The following is a 19,258-nucleotide window of genomic DNA, read 5'->3' on the forward strand; positions in this document are numbered from 1 at the left end:
GCGAGCCGCTCGCGCCGGGGCTGGGGGGCGGCCACGACCCCCCCTGAGGGGGGCGGCCACGGAGCGCGCCCCGCCGAGAAGCGAGCCCCCCTCCCCGGAGCGCGGCTCCTGCGGCGGCGGCTGCTGACCAAGGCCGGCCAACGACCCCCGCGCCCTGCCCAGCGGCCTTGCAGCTGCACCCGGCGGCCGCGGCGGCGGCGGCGGCGGGGCCGGCGGGGGCCCGGGGCGGGGGCGGGGGCGGAGCGGGGGGAGGCGGCGGGAGGCGGGGGGGCGCGGCGGCGGCGGCGGTGGCGGCGGTGGGGTGGCGGGAGCGGAGCGGCATGGCCACGGCGGCTTCTAACCCCTACCTGCCGGGGAACAGCTTGCTAGCGGCCGGCTCCATCGTCCACTCGGACGCGGCGGGGGCCGGCGGGGGCGGGGGCGGCGGGGCAGGGGGCGGGGGCGGCGGGGCTGGGGGCGGCGGGGGCGGCATGCAGCCGGGCAGCGCGGCCGTGACCTCGGGCGCCTACCGAGGGGACCCGGCCTCCGTCAAGATGGTGCAGAGCGACTTCATGCAGGGGGCCATGGCCGCCAGCAACGGTGGCCATATGCTGAGCCACGCGCACCAGTGGGTCACCGCGCTGCCCCACGCCGCCGCCGCCGCCGCCGCCGCGGCCGCCGCCGCCGTGGAGGCCAGCTCGCCGTGGTCTGGCAGCGCCGTGGGCATGGCCGGCAGCCCCCAGCAGCCGCCGCCGCCGCCGCCGCAGGGCCCCGACGTGAAGGGCGGCGCGGGGCGCGAGGACCTGCACGCGGGCACCGCCCTGCACCACCGCGGGCCGCCGCACCTCGGGCCGCCGCCGCCGCCGCCGCACCAGGGCCACCCCGGGGGCTGGGGGGCCGCCGCCGCCGCCGCCGCCGCTGCCGCCGCCGCCGCCGCCGCCGCGCATCTCCCGTCCATGGCCGGCGGCCAGCAGCCGCCGCCGCAGAGTCTGCTCTACTCGCAGCCCGGGGGCTTCACGGTGAACGGCATGCTGAGCGCGCCCCCGGGCCCAGGGGGCGGCGGCGGCGCGGGCGGCGCGGGGGGCGGCGGCGCGCAGAGCCTGGTGCACCCTGGGCTGGTGCGCGGGGACACGCCCGAGTTGGCCGAGCACCATCACCACCATCACCACCACGCGCACCCGCACCCGCCGCACCCGCACCACGCGCAGGGGCCCCCCCACCACGGCGGCGGCGGCGGCGCGGGGCCCGGACTCAACAGCCACGATCCGCACTCGGACGAGGACACGCCGACGTCCGACGACCTGGAGCAGTTCGCCAAGCAGTTCAAGCAGCGGCGCATCAAGCTGGGCTTCACGCAGGCCGACGTGGGGCTGGCACTGGGCACCCTGTACGGCAACGTGTTCTCGCAGACTACCATCTGCCGCTTCGAGGCCCTGCAGCTGAGCTTCAAGAACATGTGCAAGCTCAAACCGTTGCTCAACAAGTGGCTGGAGGAGGCGGACTCGAGCACCGGCAGCCCCACGAGCATCGACAAGATCGCGGCGCAGGGCCGCAAGCGCAAGAAGCGGACCTCCATCGAGGTGAGCGTCAAGGGCGCACTGGAGAGCCACTTCCTCAAGTGCCCCAAGCCCTCTGCGCAGGAGATCACAAACCTGGCCGACAGCCTGCAGCTCGAGAAGGAGGTGGTGCGGGTGTGGTTCTGCAACCGGAGGCAGAAGGAGAAGCGCATGACGCCGCCCGGGATCCAGCAGCAGACGCCCGACGACGTGTACTCGCAGGTGGGCCCGGTGAGTGCCGACACGCCGCCGCCGCACCACGGGCTGCAGACAAGCGTGCAGTGAAGGCCCGGGCACCGCCGCTGTCACCCCGCCGCCCCCGCTGCGCCGGGCCGGGCCGCGCCGCCCTCCCCTCCGCCCAAAGACAGGTCTGCCCGCCCTCGGGGGAACGGAGAGGGGCGCACCGAGGAGACGCTGTTTGAAGTCCAAGGAAGGAGGGGCGAAGCAAGCAAACAAAGCCTACAAATGCCCAGACAGTTTTATATACACGTAGATGACAAAACCGAGAGAAAAAGGGGCGATCCTGAGGTCTCTTTCTACTGTGGTGGTGGTTCGTTTTCTTGGTTTTCTTTTAAAAGAAGGGTGGAGATGCCAAGCGCACCAAAACTGCACTCGCGAGGTTTTTCCCACCCTGAGAAATCCTACACGGCGACGGTGGATAGCACTTAGCACCTGCTTCGTCCTCTCTTCTAAAAAAAAAATTTCTTTCTTTTTTTTTTTAAAGCATCCCCTTCCCTTCCACCCCCTCTCTCCAAAGGGCCCCCTCCAGCCTGGAGAGATCCACCGTAACTTTGTTTCCTGAGAGCGACCTGAAGGCCTGCTGGGGCACCGGCTTTAATCAGGGGTGACTCTGTGCTCCCGACCCCGTGATTCTTGTCCATATTAAAGTCATCTGGGGACAAACAAATTGACTATGAAATGGGAAGGCGAAAAAAAAAAGAACACTCTGCAGAAAACAAGAAATATATATATATATATACACACACACACATGTATTCACAGCTTCTGAAATTAACAAACTGATAGTAAAGCCAAAAGAAAAACAATACCTATCGTCAAAGTAACCTTGGAAATAAAAGTATCAAGAGAGAGCAGAGGGACAGGGACGGGCGAGGGAGCAGGAGATGTCCACCGGCCAGTGAGAGAGGCCCCGGCGCATCCGGGCCCGGCCGGGCGGACTGGGCGCCAAGTGAGGCCTGGCCATCAACTCCGGCCTTATCTGCTGCCGCTCCGGTGGACGACGCCTAAAGATGCCACCGCTAATATTTTTTTTATTAATATTTTTTATTTTTTATTTCTGGACTGACTCAGATCAAGGGATTTAGAAAGACAGCACTTCTCCGGACTCCTGCCTTCATTCCGTTGCCAACTTTGATTGAATGGGTGCTGTGGATGTGCTTATATAATACTGCCCTTTCCATGCAGTGTTTTTGGTAGGTTTTAATAAACAGACTTTTCAAAAGACGGCAATATAGAATTGTTAGATCCGTTGTTGATCTAAAAATATTTGCTTTATATTTTCATTAAATGACTTCTTTTAATATTTTATTCAGAATACTTATGAACTGCTGCAAAACGGTAATTTATTTTTCCCCAGATCTTGTATTACGTGTTTTTTTCAGACGAGCACAAATCAAAATGAAATGAAAATATGGACAGTTGCTAGGTAATAAGGGTATCTTTTGATGTGATTATTTGATTGTAATTTAATTTGAGTAGTGATTCCGTAAGAGCTGATCGAGAAAATAAATTTGTTAGAATGAAATAGTCTGTGTCTGATGCATAAACACTGTGTGGGAAAGAAAGTCCTTTAGAAAATATTTTTTTACTAATGCAACTCCTTAAGGGATAGCGCTGAGGGAGCAGAGTCTGTTCCACCTAAGGCATATTTGCAAATCTAGAATAAAAGACGATGACAGAAACAGATAGTCATTGACATAGTAGTCCCTCCTTGTTAGCCTGTTAATTTCACAATATTCCCCCCCACACACTCAATTTTAGTGTTTTTTTTTTTTTTAGGTGAGAATGTCTAAATGCTAGTCCTTTGCCCATAGATACCTGTGTCCTTTATCATCTTTAGCAGAATGTTGGACTACATCCCCAGTAAAAAATGTGCCAATTGGTTATTAGTGGTTAATACAGAGTCTGCCCCATACCACCAAAGTTTAGCCTCTCTTTTTCTACTCATTTCCTCCCCGCTCCCCCATCACCATATTACTATATCTCTTTCCTCTTTTTTCTGAAGACTAACAGTTGTGAAGAATAGCTTACAAGTCGATGAAATATTTTTGTATCACTTACTTCCCATGAATAACTGTATGTAATTAATTTTAAATTATTAAGGCGTTTGGGGAGGGTTTTGCTTTGTTTTTCTTATAATGGAAGAATATTGTTCTAACATCCTGATTATGGTCCACACTGCATTACCCTCAGTGTGAGTACCAGCTTAGACTTCAGAGTCTAGATTTCTGTGTTTTGGCCTTTCCCCAGTATGATTCTGTATTTTCTTTACTGGTGCTGGGGGTTTTCATTTCCTGATCATTCTCTAGATACATCCTGCCGAGCGGTCACATTTATCAAGTTAACATATCAATATTTACAACATGGGAAAGTGAAAGTGTAATGCCTCAGGTTGTAAGTAACAAGACGAAGAAGTCTCTGTTGAGTCCTTTTGTATCATACTTTTAAAAACAAGTATTTAGGGGTGATAAAGCAATGATTTTTATAGATTAATTTCCCCCTAATATCATTGAGCTGTCACTCACTTTTTTCCTCTTCTCTCATCTACTCCGTCTCCCTGTAACATCAATGCAGGAGTTTAAAAAAAAAAAAAAAAGAAAACTGTGTGAGCAACAAGGAATAGTTATTTCTTCCAGACAGACCCTGTGTCACTTTCATAAATCAAGCCCAGCCAGATGGCCATGTATTGGGTTGCATTATTTTAAACACCAAATCGTACTAAAAATCACAATCATTTTGATTTGTGAAATCTGAAAAAGGCCATATTTATTAAACAGAGGGCAGGAAAAAAATGAAAACAAGAAACCACAATTTACTTTTCTTTGCCTTCTCGGTTCCTATTTCTCTTGCTATTGTAATCTCTGTGCCCAGATTTACAACCTAGGAGAGATGTGGCGGGGAGGGCACGAACTTCATCAATTTTTGAGGGTCTGTGTGCAGGGGCAAGCACAGAAGGCCTTATTGGAAAGCTGAGGATTGGGTGTGGTTGTTTATATTGGGTGGAGGCTGCTGGCCCATGAGAAATCCTATTTTCCCTCCAGGACTGGTAGTGGTTGATCAGACAGAGAATGGGTCTATTTCAAAGGTTAGAAGGCATTTGCTTACTTGATCTGGCTGATAACAAAAGAACTAACATTGGATTTCACACTGTTTTCTATTAAAAAGTAACCATTGCTGTTTACTTTGGAAGAAGCTCTTCTAGAGGTAGAAGAATTTAGAGAAGCTGGGAATGATAGTCCATTTTATTTCATTATTTTGTATTTTTTAAAGTGAGCTCATGCTTGCACTCCATATTTTTTTTTAAAATCAACCTTTTGAATGTATTTACAAAATGAAATTCATGGTTGGAAAACAAAAGAGGGCAGATACAACTGATCAGTTTTGTGCTAAGGCTTATATTGTTACACATGTAAATAATGAAAACATTGTTATATATCACCAGATCTTTTTAATGAATTTGGTCATTGTGTTCCTTTGTAGCGCAAGTGTCTTGTGCTTCGTCAAGTGTCCGTTTGTTTCCTCCATTTCAACCCACCCCCACCTCCCCTTCCAACCCAGAGGAGTGACAAAGTTCTGTTCCATCAATCTGGCTAATCCTGAGCTAGGCCCATTTATAGTTTGCAGTCTCCTGTGGTTTCTGATCAGTTGTCCAAGCCACAGCCATCTCATTCACCCAGCCATCTTCCCCTGCAAGTATGGGCGATAAATCATTCAAGGTGTATTTAAAATAGTCACTTTGCTGTTGTTGCTCTGCCTTTTTTTTTTTTTGCTTTAAGTACTTACCCAAGGACTACTTCTTTGTTCCAAAACAGAACTATTCATTATTGATCTTAGAGATTCCCTCTGCTTTCCTGTAGCTCACAGTGTTTGCTCATCACCATGCTCATAATCTGTTTTGTATGAATGGTTTTCAACATTCAGAGAATAATCGGTTCTAATATTAAATGCAGTATATGCTATTGATAGTTTTATCGATAAGTGTAATATTTTAAATAATTTTAACAATTAAATTTGTTTTTTAAATTATATATTTGTAAAGTATTTATCCTGTTGGAAGCAACAATATATTGTTGTATTTATTCGTTTATTTTTATAATAAATGATCAACCTCTTCAAGCTAAATCAAAAATGACACTTTTATATATTTATACAAAAATGCATTTTAAGAAATGGGCATATTTGCACCAATTTGTATGTAAATAGAGTGAGATCCATCAATAACTTGTAGCTTTCAGAACTAAATTGAAGGAAGAAACATTCTCTCCACATGGAGTTTAGTTTGCCCAAGTTCCAGGGTAATTAATCAAACTCTAAAATGCATGCAACAAGTATTGGCACTGGATGCAGACTTGAAATTAATTATTTAGGAGGTGGACCTGGTTTTTTTCAAGGCAGAAGGATAGAAATGAGAGAATCCAGTTCTTTCATGAATTGCACGTGGCTGCCTGGACCTACTAGAACAGATGCTATGTATCAGTGGTAAAACCTAGTACCTGGCTGTGCTCAGACGCCTGTGGTGGCGAAGGACACTGAAGGAAAGTTGAAAGTTTGAATTTCTCTGTGATCAGAAGCAAGGTGATACAGAAAAAGTAATTTTGTTCTGTGTTTTGTTTGGTAAATAGATCCTCTTAATGTGTTTCTGAGTGCAGACTCTCTCCTAGTCCTGTTCCTGACAGCAGAAATCTCAGTACAGGTGTGGTGATGGTGATGGCGGTTGTAATCGTCGTTGTTGTTGCTGTTATGAGAGTGATACTTGTAGGAAGTGTGGGGGGCATCCCTCCAGCTGTCCAGGTTCTCTCGGTGGCTTGGTCATCTCAGTTGCTCACAGCGGCTGTTCCAAGGAGATCGAGGGGCTCAGGGTTTGCCTCCAGAACTTTCCAGACTAGGAGAGGAAGCAGTGCGGAGGCTGGAAGAGACGGTGGGGGCGGGGGCGGCGGAGATAGCGAGAGGGCTACTTGTGTAATAAGATTCTTTGATTTTGTTAGCCTGGCTCATGGCCTATTAATTAGATTACTCTCTCTTTCATTCTTGATTTCACATCCGTGTTTGTTCCTGTCTCCTAAAATGTGGGCGCGAGCGTTGCGAGCAGGAACCAGTGATGTCACTGCCGGCCGGCGGCGGCCGCCTGGCCTTCTGGAGGGCTCCGGGCCTCCAGCCCTCTTTCTGAGTCGGGGCTTCCTCGAGGAAGAGTCCTTCTGGAAGTGACCTCAGAGGGGTCTGGGAAGAGGGCAACTGGCAGCCTCGCGGCGGCCGGGTGTGCACAGGCCGCCGGCCTCGGGGAGGGGACGCGGGGAGGGGGCTGCGTGGCGGCGACCCGGCCTCTCCACCCTGGGATCTAGGACCGGCCTCAGGTGGAGGTGGGGCTCCGAGGAGCGCAGGAGGGTGATGCCCGGCACAAGGCCGCGGGCTTCAGACGCCCAGCGTCCCCAGGGAACGCAGCGCAGGGGCCCGGCGCCCTGGTGGGGCGGGGGCGCTCGTGGGGCCGGGGGTGGCCCGACCTTGCCCGGCCCGGCTCTGCCCGGCGGTCCGGCCGTAACAGCTGCGGACAGTCCCACAAGCTGTTTTCCTCGTGGCGACCATTCAGCAAAACGCACGATCCTTTCTCAAAGATTTAAATTTCGCGGATGAATTACCATACACCGGTTGCTTAGCAACTAAATTCAAGCAGGGCTAAGAATATGCAAGCTTTTTGTATTCTCATTAATAAAAATGCCACTCTGACACAGCAGCCCGACTTTGGATCACTGCAACTTCTGTAAAAGCCGTAGGAGAATACAAACCGATCCTGCCATTTAATTACAGATCAAAATGGCTTGAAACGCTATGTTTTGTTCATCTATCTTCCTAAAAGCGATGTAAAAAATAACGGCTTTTCAAGAGCAGTAGTAAATTCTTTTTTTTTTTTTAATGGAGTTGTCTGTTGGGGTTACTGATCATTGTCATCTGAAACTTTTGGAAACAGGTCGAAATATCCCACTTCATCAACATTTCTGCTCTCTCCCTAGCCCCATCCTTTGATGCTGCGCTCCGTCCCCAGCCAGATAATAACAATTAATATCATAATTCTGGAGCAACTCGGGCCTCGGGAGCCCTTGAGACGAAGGACAGTTGGCTGAGCAATCGACAAAACCAGTAGCTGGAGAAAACCTGAGAACTTGAGGACCAAGAGAGATAGAAACTTGTGGAAGTTTCCTGGGAGGGCTGGGGGGCTTCGGAGCTCAACGTGGCTCAGGCTCCGGGGGCCTGGACACCACGTCTGGGAAAGCACAGGATGGAAAGGAAGGTCTGAATCCCTGTCCTACAAGTTTGCAGATTTTTCCTTCTGGGCCCGGCCTCTTCTGCCCAGAATTCGGTGACGGTGGAGCTGAGAGGGCTGAGCGCAGGGCCTGCTGACCGACCCTCTCCAGTCCCCGCGCCCAAGGGCCCTGGAGGAAAAGTAAAGACGCAGCTGGACCCCGGGTCTCCAAGGACTGGGCCTGCGCCAGAGACCAGGGCCTGGGGTTTCCATCGTAGGCACGGCATGTCCCTTCCCGAAAGGTGTCTCGAAAGGAGGGGATGCACAGGGTCCAGCCCCGGGCTACAGTCCGAGGAAGGAGGGGGAGCTGAGGTCAGCGGGGCGGTCCCGGGGCGCAGGATGCTCGGCGGGAGGCCGGCGGTTGGTAGAGTTTGGGCCGCCTGGCCGGGAGTGGGGAAGGCGGGCGCTCCACGAAGGCTGGGGTCAGCCGCGTCGCGGTCCCCTCCAGGGGCGCAGGGTCCCGGGCCAGGGCGGCGACCCAAAACGGGCGGTGGGCGAGCGCGATGCCGGGAAGCAGGGGATGCTGAGCGGCGGATGGGTGTCCAGGCCGCCAGCCAGGAGGATCGCGCCGCCTTCGCCTCTGAAGCTGCCGCAGGAGGCAGTGGTCGGCTCTGAAAAGATGGGGGGCGGCCGGGAAGCGGGGTGGGCAAAAGTGAAACTCCCCTTATTAATTCCAGCAGCATTCCCAGGGAGCTATCCCCCTCCCCATCGCACTTTAGCGAAAGTGAGAACTGAGAGATCACTTTTCCTTGGTCAGCCTGGACCCTGCAGGATCACAGCTGCCTCAATTTAACCCGATTTCTTTCTAATGAATATTTTTTTAAAGTGGAAATTAAACCAAAAGTTGAATATTTGCTATATTAAGTGCCCAGAGGCATCAGAGTCCTCAGGAAAACGTACATAATAAACAGGAAGCCATTTATTTACAAATATAATTGCCCTGGACAAGCCACATTCCTGGTACGTAATTCATTAATGGAATTTGTTCCTTCTCCTGCCTTTGGAAAGAGAAATTTTAGCTTTTAAAAATATCTGGGTCTGGGGGAGGGGAGGAAGAATGGTTAGTTTACCTGTTCCTAAGAAAAGAAGCAGTAGTGTCTGGGCCAATTCCTGTCTGTGGAGATGTTAAATAGTATAAAATATCATTTAAAAGACATGGAGAGGCCTTTGTGTGTATGTGTTTCTACTCTTCAGAAAATTAAGTTTGTTGGCAGTGGTTGCTGTCACCAGAGTTGCCCAGTGAAACTGTACTGGTAATTTAACCCTAGTTGGGGTGTGTGTGCACGCGTGTGCTTGTGAACAAAACTAAACTTTAAATAACTTGAGCAAAATCTGACTGTAAACCTCACTTAGTTGCCAGAGTTTTAGAAATGTCTGTGGCAATGTGCCTGCTGCCCTCGACCCTTCCTGTCCAGTCATACCTGTGGCTGGTGCTGGTTCTGTTTTCTTATCCCTGGTCTTCATTAACTGGGGATGCTTTCTCTAAGAGAGCTCCTTCCCCAGCGAACTGGGAGAGGAGCATCCTTTAGGAGAGAGGTGATACCCAAGGGGAGGAAGAACCAAGTGTGAGTCTCCGGGTGACCCAGGGAGTAGTGAGTAAAGATCAGAAGCACAGGACACACCGAGGTGGGTTTGGAGCTTCCTGAGGCCCCCAAAATGAGACGACAACAGAGGATATAAAGAACAGAACTGATTTCCACTTTTCATTGTGGCTACAAAATCAGGGGGTGAATACGGAGAGGAAGGCAAAGGCATCTTTTTAATTCAGAAACAAAAACAAAAGGACAAGGGCTGTTTTGATGAAGAGCTTCCTGGGAGACCCAATATTAGTTCTGTCCTGCAGAACTGGCTCCCTCCTGGCTGAAGGCAAGTCCATTTAGTTGACTGGAACACTGCACACTGAAATAGAAGAGATACTCGTTTCAGAGAGCTTCCCTTGCGCGAGCACTGAAATATAAGGTGCGCAAACCTGCCACCCTCAGTCCACCCAGGTTCAAGCAGGGCAACCTGGAGGTATGAAGGGGTCCTTCCACTCTGCCCCTGTGACAATCTCGGAGGGAGAGAGTCTATTCTTCACTCATGTTTCCAAGGTTGAAAACTCTCCGTCAGAGTTTAAAATGAAAAATAAATTAGGTCTAGCTAGAAAGTACAGTATCACTCAGAAACTAACAATATGAAAACAAACATCTTATTAGCTTGGGCTTGAGACTGTATAGGTTACAACAATCCGTGAACAAAACAACACCTAGAAACAATTTTTTATTAACATTTGGGGAAAAAAATCTTTCAAACTTGCTCAGGCTATCCTGCTGATTGTGTTTTATACCCCTACAAGATTTTTTCCCAACAGGGCTTTAAAATGCTTCGAACCTGACATCTTTAGCTCTTCCAGGAACTATTTTAACAAGAAAGGGAGGCTAAGCAAATAGCCTGAGGTCCAGGGAGGGGAGAGGAGGTGGTGGAGACTCTAGGCTCAAGCCTGCAGCCCACACCTAAAGAGGGAGTTTTGATTTTCAGTGGTGGGGAGTGCCTCACAGCTCAGCGCTCCCTACCTGTGTACCTGAATTCATAAGCTGTCCTCTGGTTATCAAAAAGGAAGGCCTGCAGGTCTGTAGGCGAGGTGGGTGGACATGAAGAGAGAGACCAAAGATGGATCAGTTACCTACTCTTGTTTCTAGGCCTGAACTGGGGCTTCAAGGAGGCGGGGGAAGCCCCCCAGGGAACGAAGCCTCCACCTCTATTCGCATCCCCCTCCTCCCAGCCAGAAAGCCAATTGCTGGCTTACTGGAGCAAATTGGTAACCAAAGGGATCCCTGGGTACGTGTGTCACATAATGCACAGAACTTTCTGTGCGGATAGGCCCTCACCCAGGTGACTATGTGTAGGCAGAAAAAAAAGAAAAAGGAATTAAGACAGATTAAATGGAAAAACTCTGAGAGATGGGAAAAGTGTGGCCTCGTACGACGATGCGTGCAAGCCCATGTGCATGGAAACAGTCATAGCTTGCACGTCCTCTGTGCCTGTGCTGGAGCATCCTTTAAACACCCTGCCTCTAGCTGTATTCAGGCTAAAGAGAACTTGTGCCTAATCTGGGGGCTGGAGGAGAACCTTCCTACCTAGGAACACCAGGCCCTGGTGGCCCTGGAGCCCTTAGGAGCCAAGTTAGGTCCCAGCTGTGTTATCCTTACCCTGCCCTTTTCGTCAGGATCCTCAAATCCTGACTGTGGGAGAGCAGGTTACCCCCTGCCCATGGCCCTGAGGCGTGCACCCAATCACCTTGGCCTGGGGCAGGAGAGCAGCTCTCTCACCAGCAGCGGGAAGTTGCCTGCTGCCGCCCAAGGTCACATTCAGAAAGCCTGTTTTTCTGGGAGAACCTCGCCACAAAGGCGAAGGTGGTGCAAACCGTGCTCATTTGCCCCAAGCACCAAGGGGAGATGTAACCGAGGGACAAGCACTTGGCAGGAGGGGCTGTGGAGCAGGACAGTTGGTCCGGGCAGCATCCCTGCACCCAGCCCTCTCTGCAGGAGGGAACAGGGGGTGGTGGAGGGGCCCAGGAGCGGGAACTGCTGACAGGCAAGCAGGCTGCCGAAGCTGTAACAAAGGATTCGTGCCAAAGTAGCACCAGGGATCTCCAAAGGATTGCACACCTTACAGGCGTGTCCCCAGCTGCTGAGACGGGAGTCCCTTGATGGTTCCTGGGGCTCTGTGGACGTGCCGGGGCTGTACATGGCGCGGGGCCCGCTGCACGGATTCTCCACCTCGGCCTCGTGCTCCTGCAGGCCGCCGCAGGCTGGTCCCCGGGCGGGTGGGCGAGCGCTGGTCTTGTTGAGCAAGCACCTGGTTGTCTGAGAAGGCGATGGGCTGTGGTGGGGCCCAGGGGTGCCTGGATGCCAGGTGGCTAGGCCCAGCACGCCTCCCTGCCTGGCCAGATGAGCACTGGAGCAGGGAGCTCTGGGGGTTGAGTGACCAGGGCCTTGCAAGGGAAGCCAGCGGGACACTGTGGAAAGGACGCCTTCAGGACACGCTCTTGGGGCAGGTTGCCTTTCCTGAGGCCTGAGCCTGGCCGTGCGGAGCCCTGGCGGTGACCCTGCACCCCAGCGCAGCCTGGGCCTCCAGCTGCTGGTGGTGGGGGTGGCAGAACACACGGGTTGCCAACGTTGTGCCCTAGCCCCAGGATCTGGAACAGTTCAAGGCAGCACTGGAAAGTGGGTGGGTGGCTGGCTGGAGAGTGGGAATACCTCAGAGTTCTGTGACTTCACCCTAACTGTCCCCACTGGCTTCCCTGGGAACTCGGTGGGGGGTGGTGGAGGGGCTGAGAATGAGACAGGCAGGAAGACAGAAAAAGCTCAGGGTCCCAGTTCAGGACACAGAAACAGGTGGAAGAACCTGGCACGCACAGAGCTGTCCCTCCACCCGTAGGTGGATGAGCACAAAGTGGGTGATGAAGGCAGAACCTTGGGACAGAGGTGGGAGGCGATGTAATATGTGGATAAGTGGCCAGTGGCCATCTCTTTACTGGGAATGGTTGCCGACCTGAGCACCCAGTGGCCAGCACCCACCTTTCCAGGTCTCCCAGCCCCCAACCGCCCAGAGCAGAGGATCTGCCAAAGTTGGCTGCAGCCCTCAGGCTAGGCCTCCAGATGCCTCAAACCACCCTCACCTCCTCCCGCTGGCCTAGGCTGGGCTGGGGCTGCGACCCCACGAACGGCCCCTGCAGTGGGGCCCGCTCGGAAATTCCAGCCAGTCAGCCCAGCATGGCGAGAGGGCTGGAGGCAGTGAGTGACACTGGCTCCTACCCCTGGCTACATACAAGTGCAAATGAGATGCATTTTGGCTGATCAGTCCACTGTATTTTCTGCAACTTAATGTGTCTAGTCTTGTCAACTCCTCTAGTCGGGAAGAATAGCAGAAAATTTTACAGAGAATCTTTTCTGTGTGTGTGTGGTTTCCAGCTTCGATTCCATCCAGGGGGATGGGTGAGAGAGGAGAGGAAGGGGAGGCTTGCTGACATGAACAACATTGTATAAACCCTCCTCGAATGCAACTTTCAGCCACAAACAAGAAAGGAAAAGGAGATGGGAGTGGGTTAGAGTGGCTGACAAGAAACCTTGATGAAACTTAGGTGGGTCTGGCTGGGGAAAGTTTCCAGCACTGTTTTCAAGAACAAAATTCAATTGTACTGACTTGGGTGGAGGAGACAGAGCAAACTCCTTCCCTCTGCTAACCTCCATTTAGTGGAGGCTTATGCAGGGGGGCAGTTTTCTGACACCAAAGGAGCCCTATGTGAGTAACGTGTTTGCTATCCTCTTTCTATGTCACTTTTCAAACAATTTGTCAGTAAAGTGAAAACACTTGCCTCCAATTCTCACCAGAATCCCCTACCACCAGGTTTCCTGGGAAAGCAAGTTCTCTCAGACCTAGATGATGCCGGCCTTCTGTGAGGTAAGGTGGGAGTGGTGGGGTGGAGGGAGGACCAAATGGCCTCTGGAATCTGCCCAGGCCACCTTTGGGGGAGCTTTCCTCCAGCATGGAGCCCTGGGACCCTGGCAGGACACAGGGCCAGCACCAGCCTCCACTCACACCCCTCTTCACAGATATTTGCTGTTTCGGACTTGTGTGCAGCCGACCCCAGCAAAGGGAACAGGAGATTTCCTGAGCCATGTTCCCCAGCCCTGGCCTGCTCGCTACCCCGCTGCCAGGCCCTGTGGTAGGCAGGGCCCACACTGCCTGGATTCTGGGAGCTGTATGCCAGCCTCTAGCCCCCTCTTCCCTGGGAGTCTCAGAGTCAGCAGGAAATAAGTTGTTGACTGTGGAGCTGTCCTGTTAAGATCTACCTCTGGGATCAGCTGCCCACTCCCAGGGGTGGTTGCAGCTCTACTTGGAACCACAGGGGCGGCTGACAGCCTGAGCTGGGCAAAAAGAGCCACCAGCGAGGCATGCCACAGGCCCATTTCATTCAGATGTGGTTTGGGGACCCATCAGTTGTCCAAGCTGACCCTGCACCATCCAGTTACCTGTGGGGGATCCTTTCTCTGCTGTATTCCTGGGCTGAGGTGTGAGATATCCTCACTGCAGGGCAATTAACTCTAACAGAATAGAATGGGGTGGAGTCATGTGCTTCACAGGGAGAGCAGGGGCAGCCAGGCACTCTGAAACCATCCCCACATTTATGCTCCTTAGCCGAGGAGTTTGCTGGTCAAAAGCAGCTCAGGTTTCCGCGTGCAGCCTGGGCATTATAACAGCCTGGTAAAGACATCAGAACCAGGTGTATGCTGCTGCTTTGGCTTTCGCCGGGAGCCAGCAAGGAGCTGGGGAGATGTCCTTAACACATTCACTGCCCCAACTCTCCCAGAGTCCCCAACAGGCAGGCTCAAAGGGCTGAACTCCTGGCAAGGAGCAGAGGGGAGGGACACTTCCAACTGCCCCCTGGCTGAGCCTGCCTGCCTCATGGTGGCTGCTCAGGGCCCCTGCCAGCTGCCCTGTCCTCTCACTATGGATTCCCAACAGCAATACATTCCCTCCCTCCCTCCATCCATGCCGCACCCTCCCATACCAGAACTAAGCATGGATTTCCATTTGGGATAAGAAGAGGGTGTCCTTAAAGAGGCAAGGAGGTTCGTGAACCATCCTCAGTCCCAGTAGCTTTTTCACCAAACAGATGAGTTTCACTCAACTTTTCTTTTGAACAGTCACTCAGGCTAAAACCATGCGAACCCATGAGCAAAAAGAAAAATTGAAACCTGGACCAAGTTCCTTATTTCTCCTTTGCCCTCTGAGTTCACCATCCCTCATTTCTTCAACTCCCAGCCATCTTGATATCCATGACCCCAGGTAAAGATTTAAAACACTTGTTTCTTAAAACTGTCCAGGGCTCTCAGCATTTACTAGAGTAACTGGAGAGAGAACGCACCCTCCCCTCCTAGCCTGCCCCCCAATTCTGCATCCTCACCAAATAAACACCACCATCAATTACACTTTGCATCACTTCATTCGGCCAGAAATGAAGACTCCGTTATCTACCAGGAGTAAACATCGGCTTTACAGAAAGAAATAAATTCGACCATGTCTACCTCCTGGAGAACTCTTTGAGAACATCATCTGTCTTCTTACCTCCTTTACTGGGGTGGCGTGCTGTAAAGATCTGAGGTAGCAGAATTTTGAAACGGCTTGATTACCTGGAGCTGGGTTTGGAGTCCTCAACTCCAGTCATTAGTATACAGTCATTAGTAGTCATAATTGGTATTTAATTGCTTGATCGGATGGGTGCTTTATTGGTGACCAGATTTAGTTTCCCCCAGAAGTAGAAGAGGTCCAGGATCAGCGAAGGAGAAGACACTTGCAGCAACTTTTTCAAGCAGAAGGAAAGTACTTGTGATATATTTGCAGACATGTGTCTCACACATTTTTTCCCTGCCTTTTGTAAACTAAGAATAAACATTACAGATCTGGGTTTTAATTTATCCAGATGAGATCATCAAGTACCTAGGAGATTTCATATATATATTTATGTGTGTGTTTTATACACACACACACACACTATAGAATATACATATACACACACTGTAGAATATATATACACAATAAAATACACATACACACAATAGAATATATATACACACTGTAGAATATATATACACACAAAAGAATACATATATACACACACACTATAGAACACACACATATACACATATATATATGTGTATTATATACGTATATATCATAAAGTACCTAGGGGGTTTCATACACTCACACTACAGAATATATAAATATACACACACACTTGAGAATTGAGGACACTTGGCTGCTAATACTAAAAGGCAGAAACAAACTCAATACCAAAGCAGAAACAACTGAACCGCCAGCAAAATCGAGGATCTAAGCAAGTTCACTTTATTCCTTCGCAGGAAGAGGGTCAGCGGCGGCGAGGCGAAGTTGCCTGGGTCTTTGCAGAGGGACCCGGCGGCGAGGCGCGCCAGTCCTTCCCACCAGCGGCCGCCTGGGCGCGGTGCTTAGCGACCCCTCGTCCCTCATCACCTCCCCCTCCACCACCACCCCCAAAACGCTCTTTTGTGCGGGGGGTCTCGGTCTCCACCTGGTCCCCTTCTCAGAACCCTGCGGCCGGAGAACTTCCTCCGCCAGGCACCGCCCCCACCTCCGTCCGCGGGCCTGCAGCCCGCTCCCCGCTTTGGACTCACCCGGCGCGGTCCTTCCATCCACTCCACACACAGACAGGAAACCGGCCTCAGCCGGGGCAACATCTGAAACCACACTTTGTCGATAGCATCAAAGACCAAAGCGCACACTTGGGACTCTGAGCTCCCGAGCCCGCTTCTAGCAGAAAACCGGGTCCCCAGGGGAGGGCGACCGGGGGCCAGATCCTCTCTCCGACCGCGCCGCCGGCTTTCTTATGGAAATGAACCCGCCGGGCCGCGCGCCCCGGCTGGGCTCGCGCCCCTGGCCCCCCGGTCCGCGTCGCGGCCGTGGGGACCTGGGCGCGGGGCTCCCCTCCGCCCGGACGGCCCTCGCGCTGCATTAAATATTCATGGAGATCGCTATTTTCTTAAAGGAGAACCCGCCGCGCGGGAAAGTTCACAGCCAAGGGCAGGCACAAAGGAGGTCTCGGTGCTGCGCGTTCCGACTCCGAGAAATGCACCCCTCTCCACGGCGGGGCTCGCTCAGGAGACACGAGGAGGGGCCTAGGGGACAGGAGAGCGCGAGCGAGTCACTTTTCTTGGAGGGGGTGGTAGGAGAGCTGAACTTGGCGGAAAGAAAGCTTGCTCCGTAATCCCCCCTACAGTTACTTAGACATTGACCGAAACATCTCACGCGCCAGTCCCCGGGGCTTGCTTTCTTTCTCTTTTCTTTTTTTTTTTTTTTAAGGAGGCTGTTGGAGCTTCCTCCCCGGGATCCACCGGCACCGGGGGCAGTAAGAAAGTTTGCCCGGCGCTGTTGGAGATGCGCACGCACGAAGTTTATTAAACCTCTTCTCGAACCACAATTTCAGTGGACGTTATTAAACCTCTTCTCGAACCACAATTTCAGCGGACGGTTCCAACAACAACCAACCCCGCACCTGCCTGCTTGCTGCCCCGCGAAGCAGAGGCCGGACTCACGGAGAGCCGGCCGGCCTGTCCAGGAGCAGCGGGCTGGGGCGATTTGGGGGCTAGTGTCTGGGCCTCAGGTCCCACTCGCGCGCCCCGCGCCCCGAAGCCCCCGCCAGCCTCGCGGCTTCTCTCCCGGGAATGCAGCCGGACCCCGGGGCCGAGCCCGAGTGGGCGGAGGGTCGAAGAGGTGGACGCTGAGGCCGGCGCGCCGAGGTCCCTGCGGGAGCGCCCCTCTCGCGCTCAGGGCCCTGCGTGCGGCCGCGGGGGCCCGGCCTCGCGCGCCCTCGCCGGCAGGCTGCGTTCGCCCCCGGCCCACGGGGCTTTGTGTGCCCGGCCCCGCGCACCTTCGCTAAGCGGTCGGAAAGCCTCGAGCGCCATCTAACGGGAGCAGCCGCAGCTGAGGCCGAACGGAGGTGGAGACTGGCCGCGCGGCCCCGGGCGGGCGCTCCCCGCCTCCTCCCGTGCCGGCCGGACGCCACCTCCGGCGCGCGCACCGCACACTGGCTCGGCAATCCGGAGCCCCCCCGAAGCCCACTTTCCGGGATCGGGGGCCGGGGGGTGCAGCGGCCGTCTGCGATCTCGGGACCGTCCCCTGCGCCTTGTCCTCCCTTCTGTGCGCCCCAGGCCACAGGAGGCGGAGGATCGTCTCGCACCTGCCTTATAGGGCCCTGGTGCCCTTCGCGCGTTCTCATTCTCCTTTTGGCCAGCGATGGAAAGTACCAAGGAGTCCCCGGAGGGAGCACCAGGTTCCGGAAAGAAACAGCCACATAATGAAGAGGTCTGCAGCCGAAGAAGCTTCCAGAGGGATGGGGGAAGGGCTATGGGAGAGGATAACGGCTACAAAACAAAAATGCGTCATGGAGGGCGATTTGGTCTTGCAGGGCCTCTGGGGAGCTTCAGGCGGCTGCTTTTCGGGAGCTGCTGTTTGGAGAAGACTTAACAAGTGGGGAGTCCTGCATGGGCCTTTGGAGAGGGCGCGGGAAGCCGGGCACAGGGAGCGACAGAGGAGAGAGAGCCAGCACCCCAGAAGGTCGGCTGGAGCTTGCGAAGGTTCGGCCCCTCCTGAACGTTCCAGGCCACCTTGGAGGCCCGCGATTGTGGGCGGTACACGTGGTGGCCGTGCTGCTCCTGTCCGCTCAGGGGATTTCCGTAGAGTCTCAAAGTTGGCAGAGGGGCTGGCGTCCCTGAACAGCTTCGAAGGGAGGACAGGAAGGGAGCAGGGGTGGCTGTCAAGGCCCAAACCGCCCTCTCCTCAGACCCCTTAGCTGCCATCTGCCCGGACGTTTCCAGTGTGGGTGACCTGTCTCCATACCTTGAAGCAAAGGGCCAGAGGCGGGAAGGGGGATGGGCAGCCTGAGTGAGACCCCTGGCTTGGCCCTGGTGATGAGACCAGAGGGGCTGGAATGTAGACCCCAGGAAAAGCAGAGATGGTGAAGGACTGAGAGGCCTCTCCCACCCTTCCTGGGGACTGGAATGCCTGTTCCCCCCCACCCCACCCCCCAAGAATGTAGTGAGAGTAGACAATGACGTCAGATGGACAGTTTTTATTCTGGTAAAAGACACATGCAATTCTCGGTCTTCACCATTTTCAAGTGTGCGGTTTAGTGGCATTAAAGACATTCCTACTGTTGTACAAGCACCACCACCACTCACAGGACACTGTCATTGTCCGAAACTGAAACTCTGTCCCCATTAAACACGAAGTCCCTCCCCCAGCCTCCGGCACCCACCTTTACTTTCTGTCTCCATTAATTTGATGACTTTTGAGTCCCTCATATACATGGAAGCATACAGTATTTGTCCTTTTGTGACTGGTTTATTTCACTTAATGTTCCTGGTGTATCTTGTGTCAGAACTCATTCTTGTTAAGGCTGAATCATGATTGATTGTGGTGCCTACTCCAGTGGCTCAAGGGAAAAGAATCTGCCTGCAATGCAGGAGACTCAGGACACGCAGGTTTGATCCCTGGGTCAGGAAGATACCCTGGAAGAGTGCATGGCAACCCACTCCACTATTCTTGCCTGGAGAATCCCATGGACAGAGGAGCCTGGCGGGCTATAAGCCATGGAGGTCACAAAGAGTTG

The 19,258-nt window shown here is 53.3% G+C and overlaps 1 protein-coding gene and 1 long non-coding RNA gene across 2 annotated transcripts; one reads left to right on the forward strand and one right to left on the reverse strand.

Moving 5' to 3' along the window:
• The first annotated feature begins 277 nt into the window (after positions 1–277).
• Positions 278–5,801, forward strand: POU3F3 (POU class 3 homeobox 3). Its single transcript, XM_024999355.2, has one exon. The coding sequence runs from the start codon at positions 321–323 to the stop codon at positions 1,818–1,820; it is 1,500 nt and encodes a 499-aa protein (XP_024855123.1). The 5' UTR covers positions 278–320; the 3' UTR covers positions 1,821–5,801.
• A 4,009-nt stretch (positions 5,802–9,810) lies between these two features.
• LOC101909815 (uncharacterized) lies at positions 9,811–17,447 on the reverse strand. Its single transcript, XR_809612.3, has 2 exons — positions 11,718–17,447; positions 9,811–9,969 (listed from the first exon to the last, which is right to left on the reverse strand). It is a non-coding gene; the product is annotated as an uncharacterized lncRNA (long non-coding RNA).
• Positions 17,448–19,258: the final 1,811 nt, after the last annotated feature.

Source organism: Bos taurus, chromosome 11, assembly GCF_002263795.3.
Source record: "Bos taurus isolate L1 Dominette 01449 registration number 42190680 breed Hereford chromosome 11, ARS-UCD2.0, whole genome shotgun sequence".
Taxonomy (NCBI): domain Eukaryota; kingdom Metazoa; phylum Chordata; class Mammalia; order Artiodactyla; family Bovidae; genus Bos; species Bos taurus.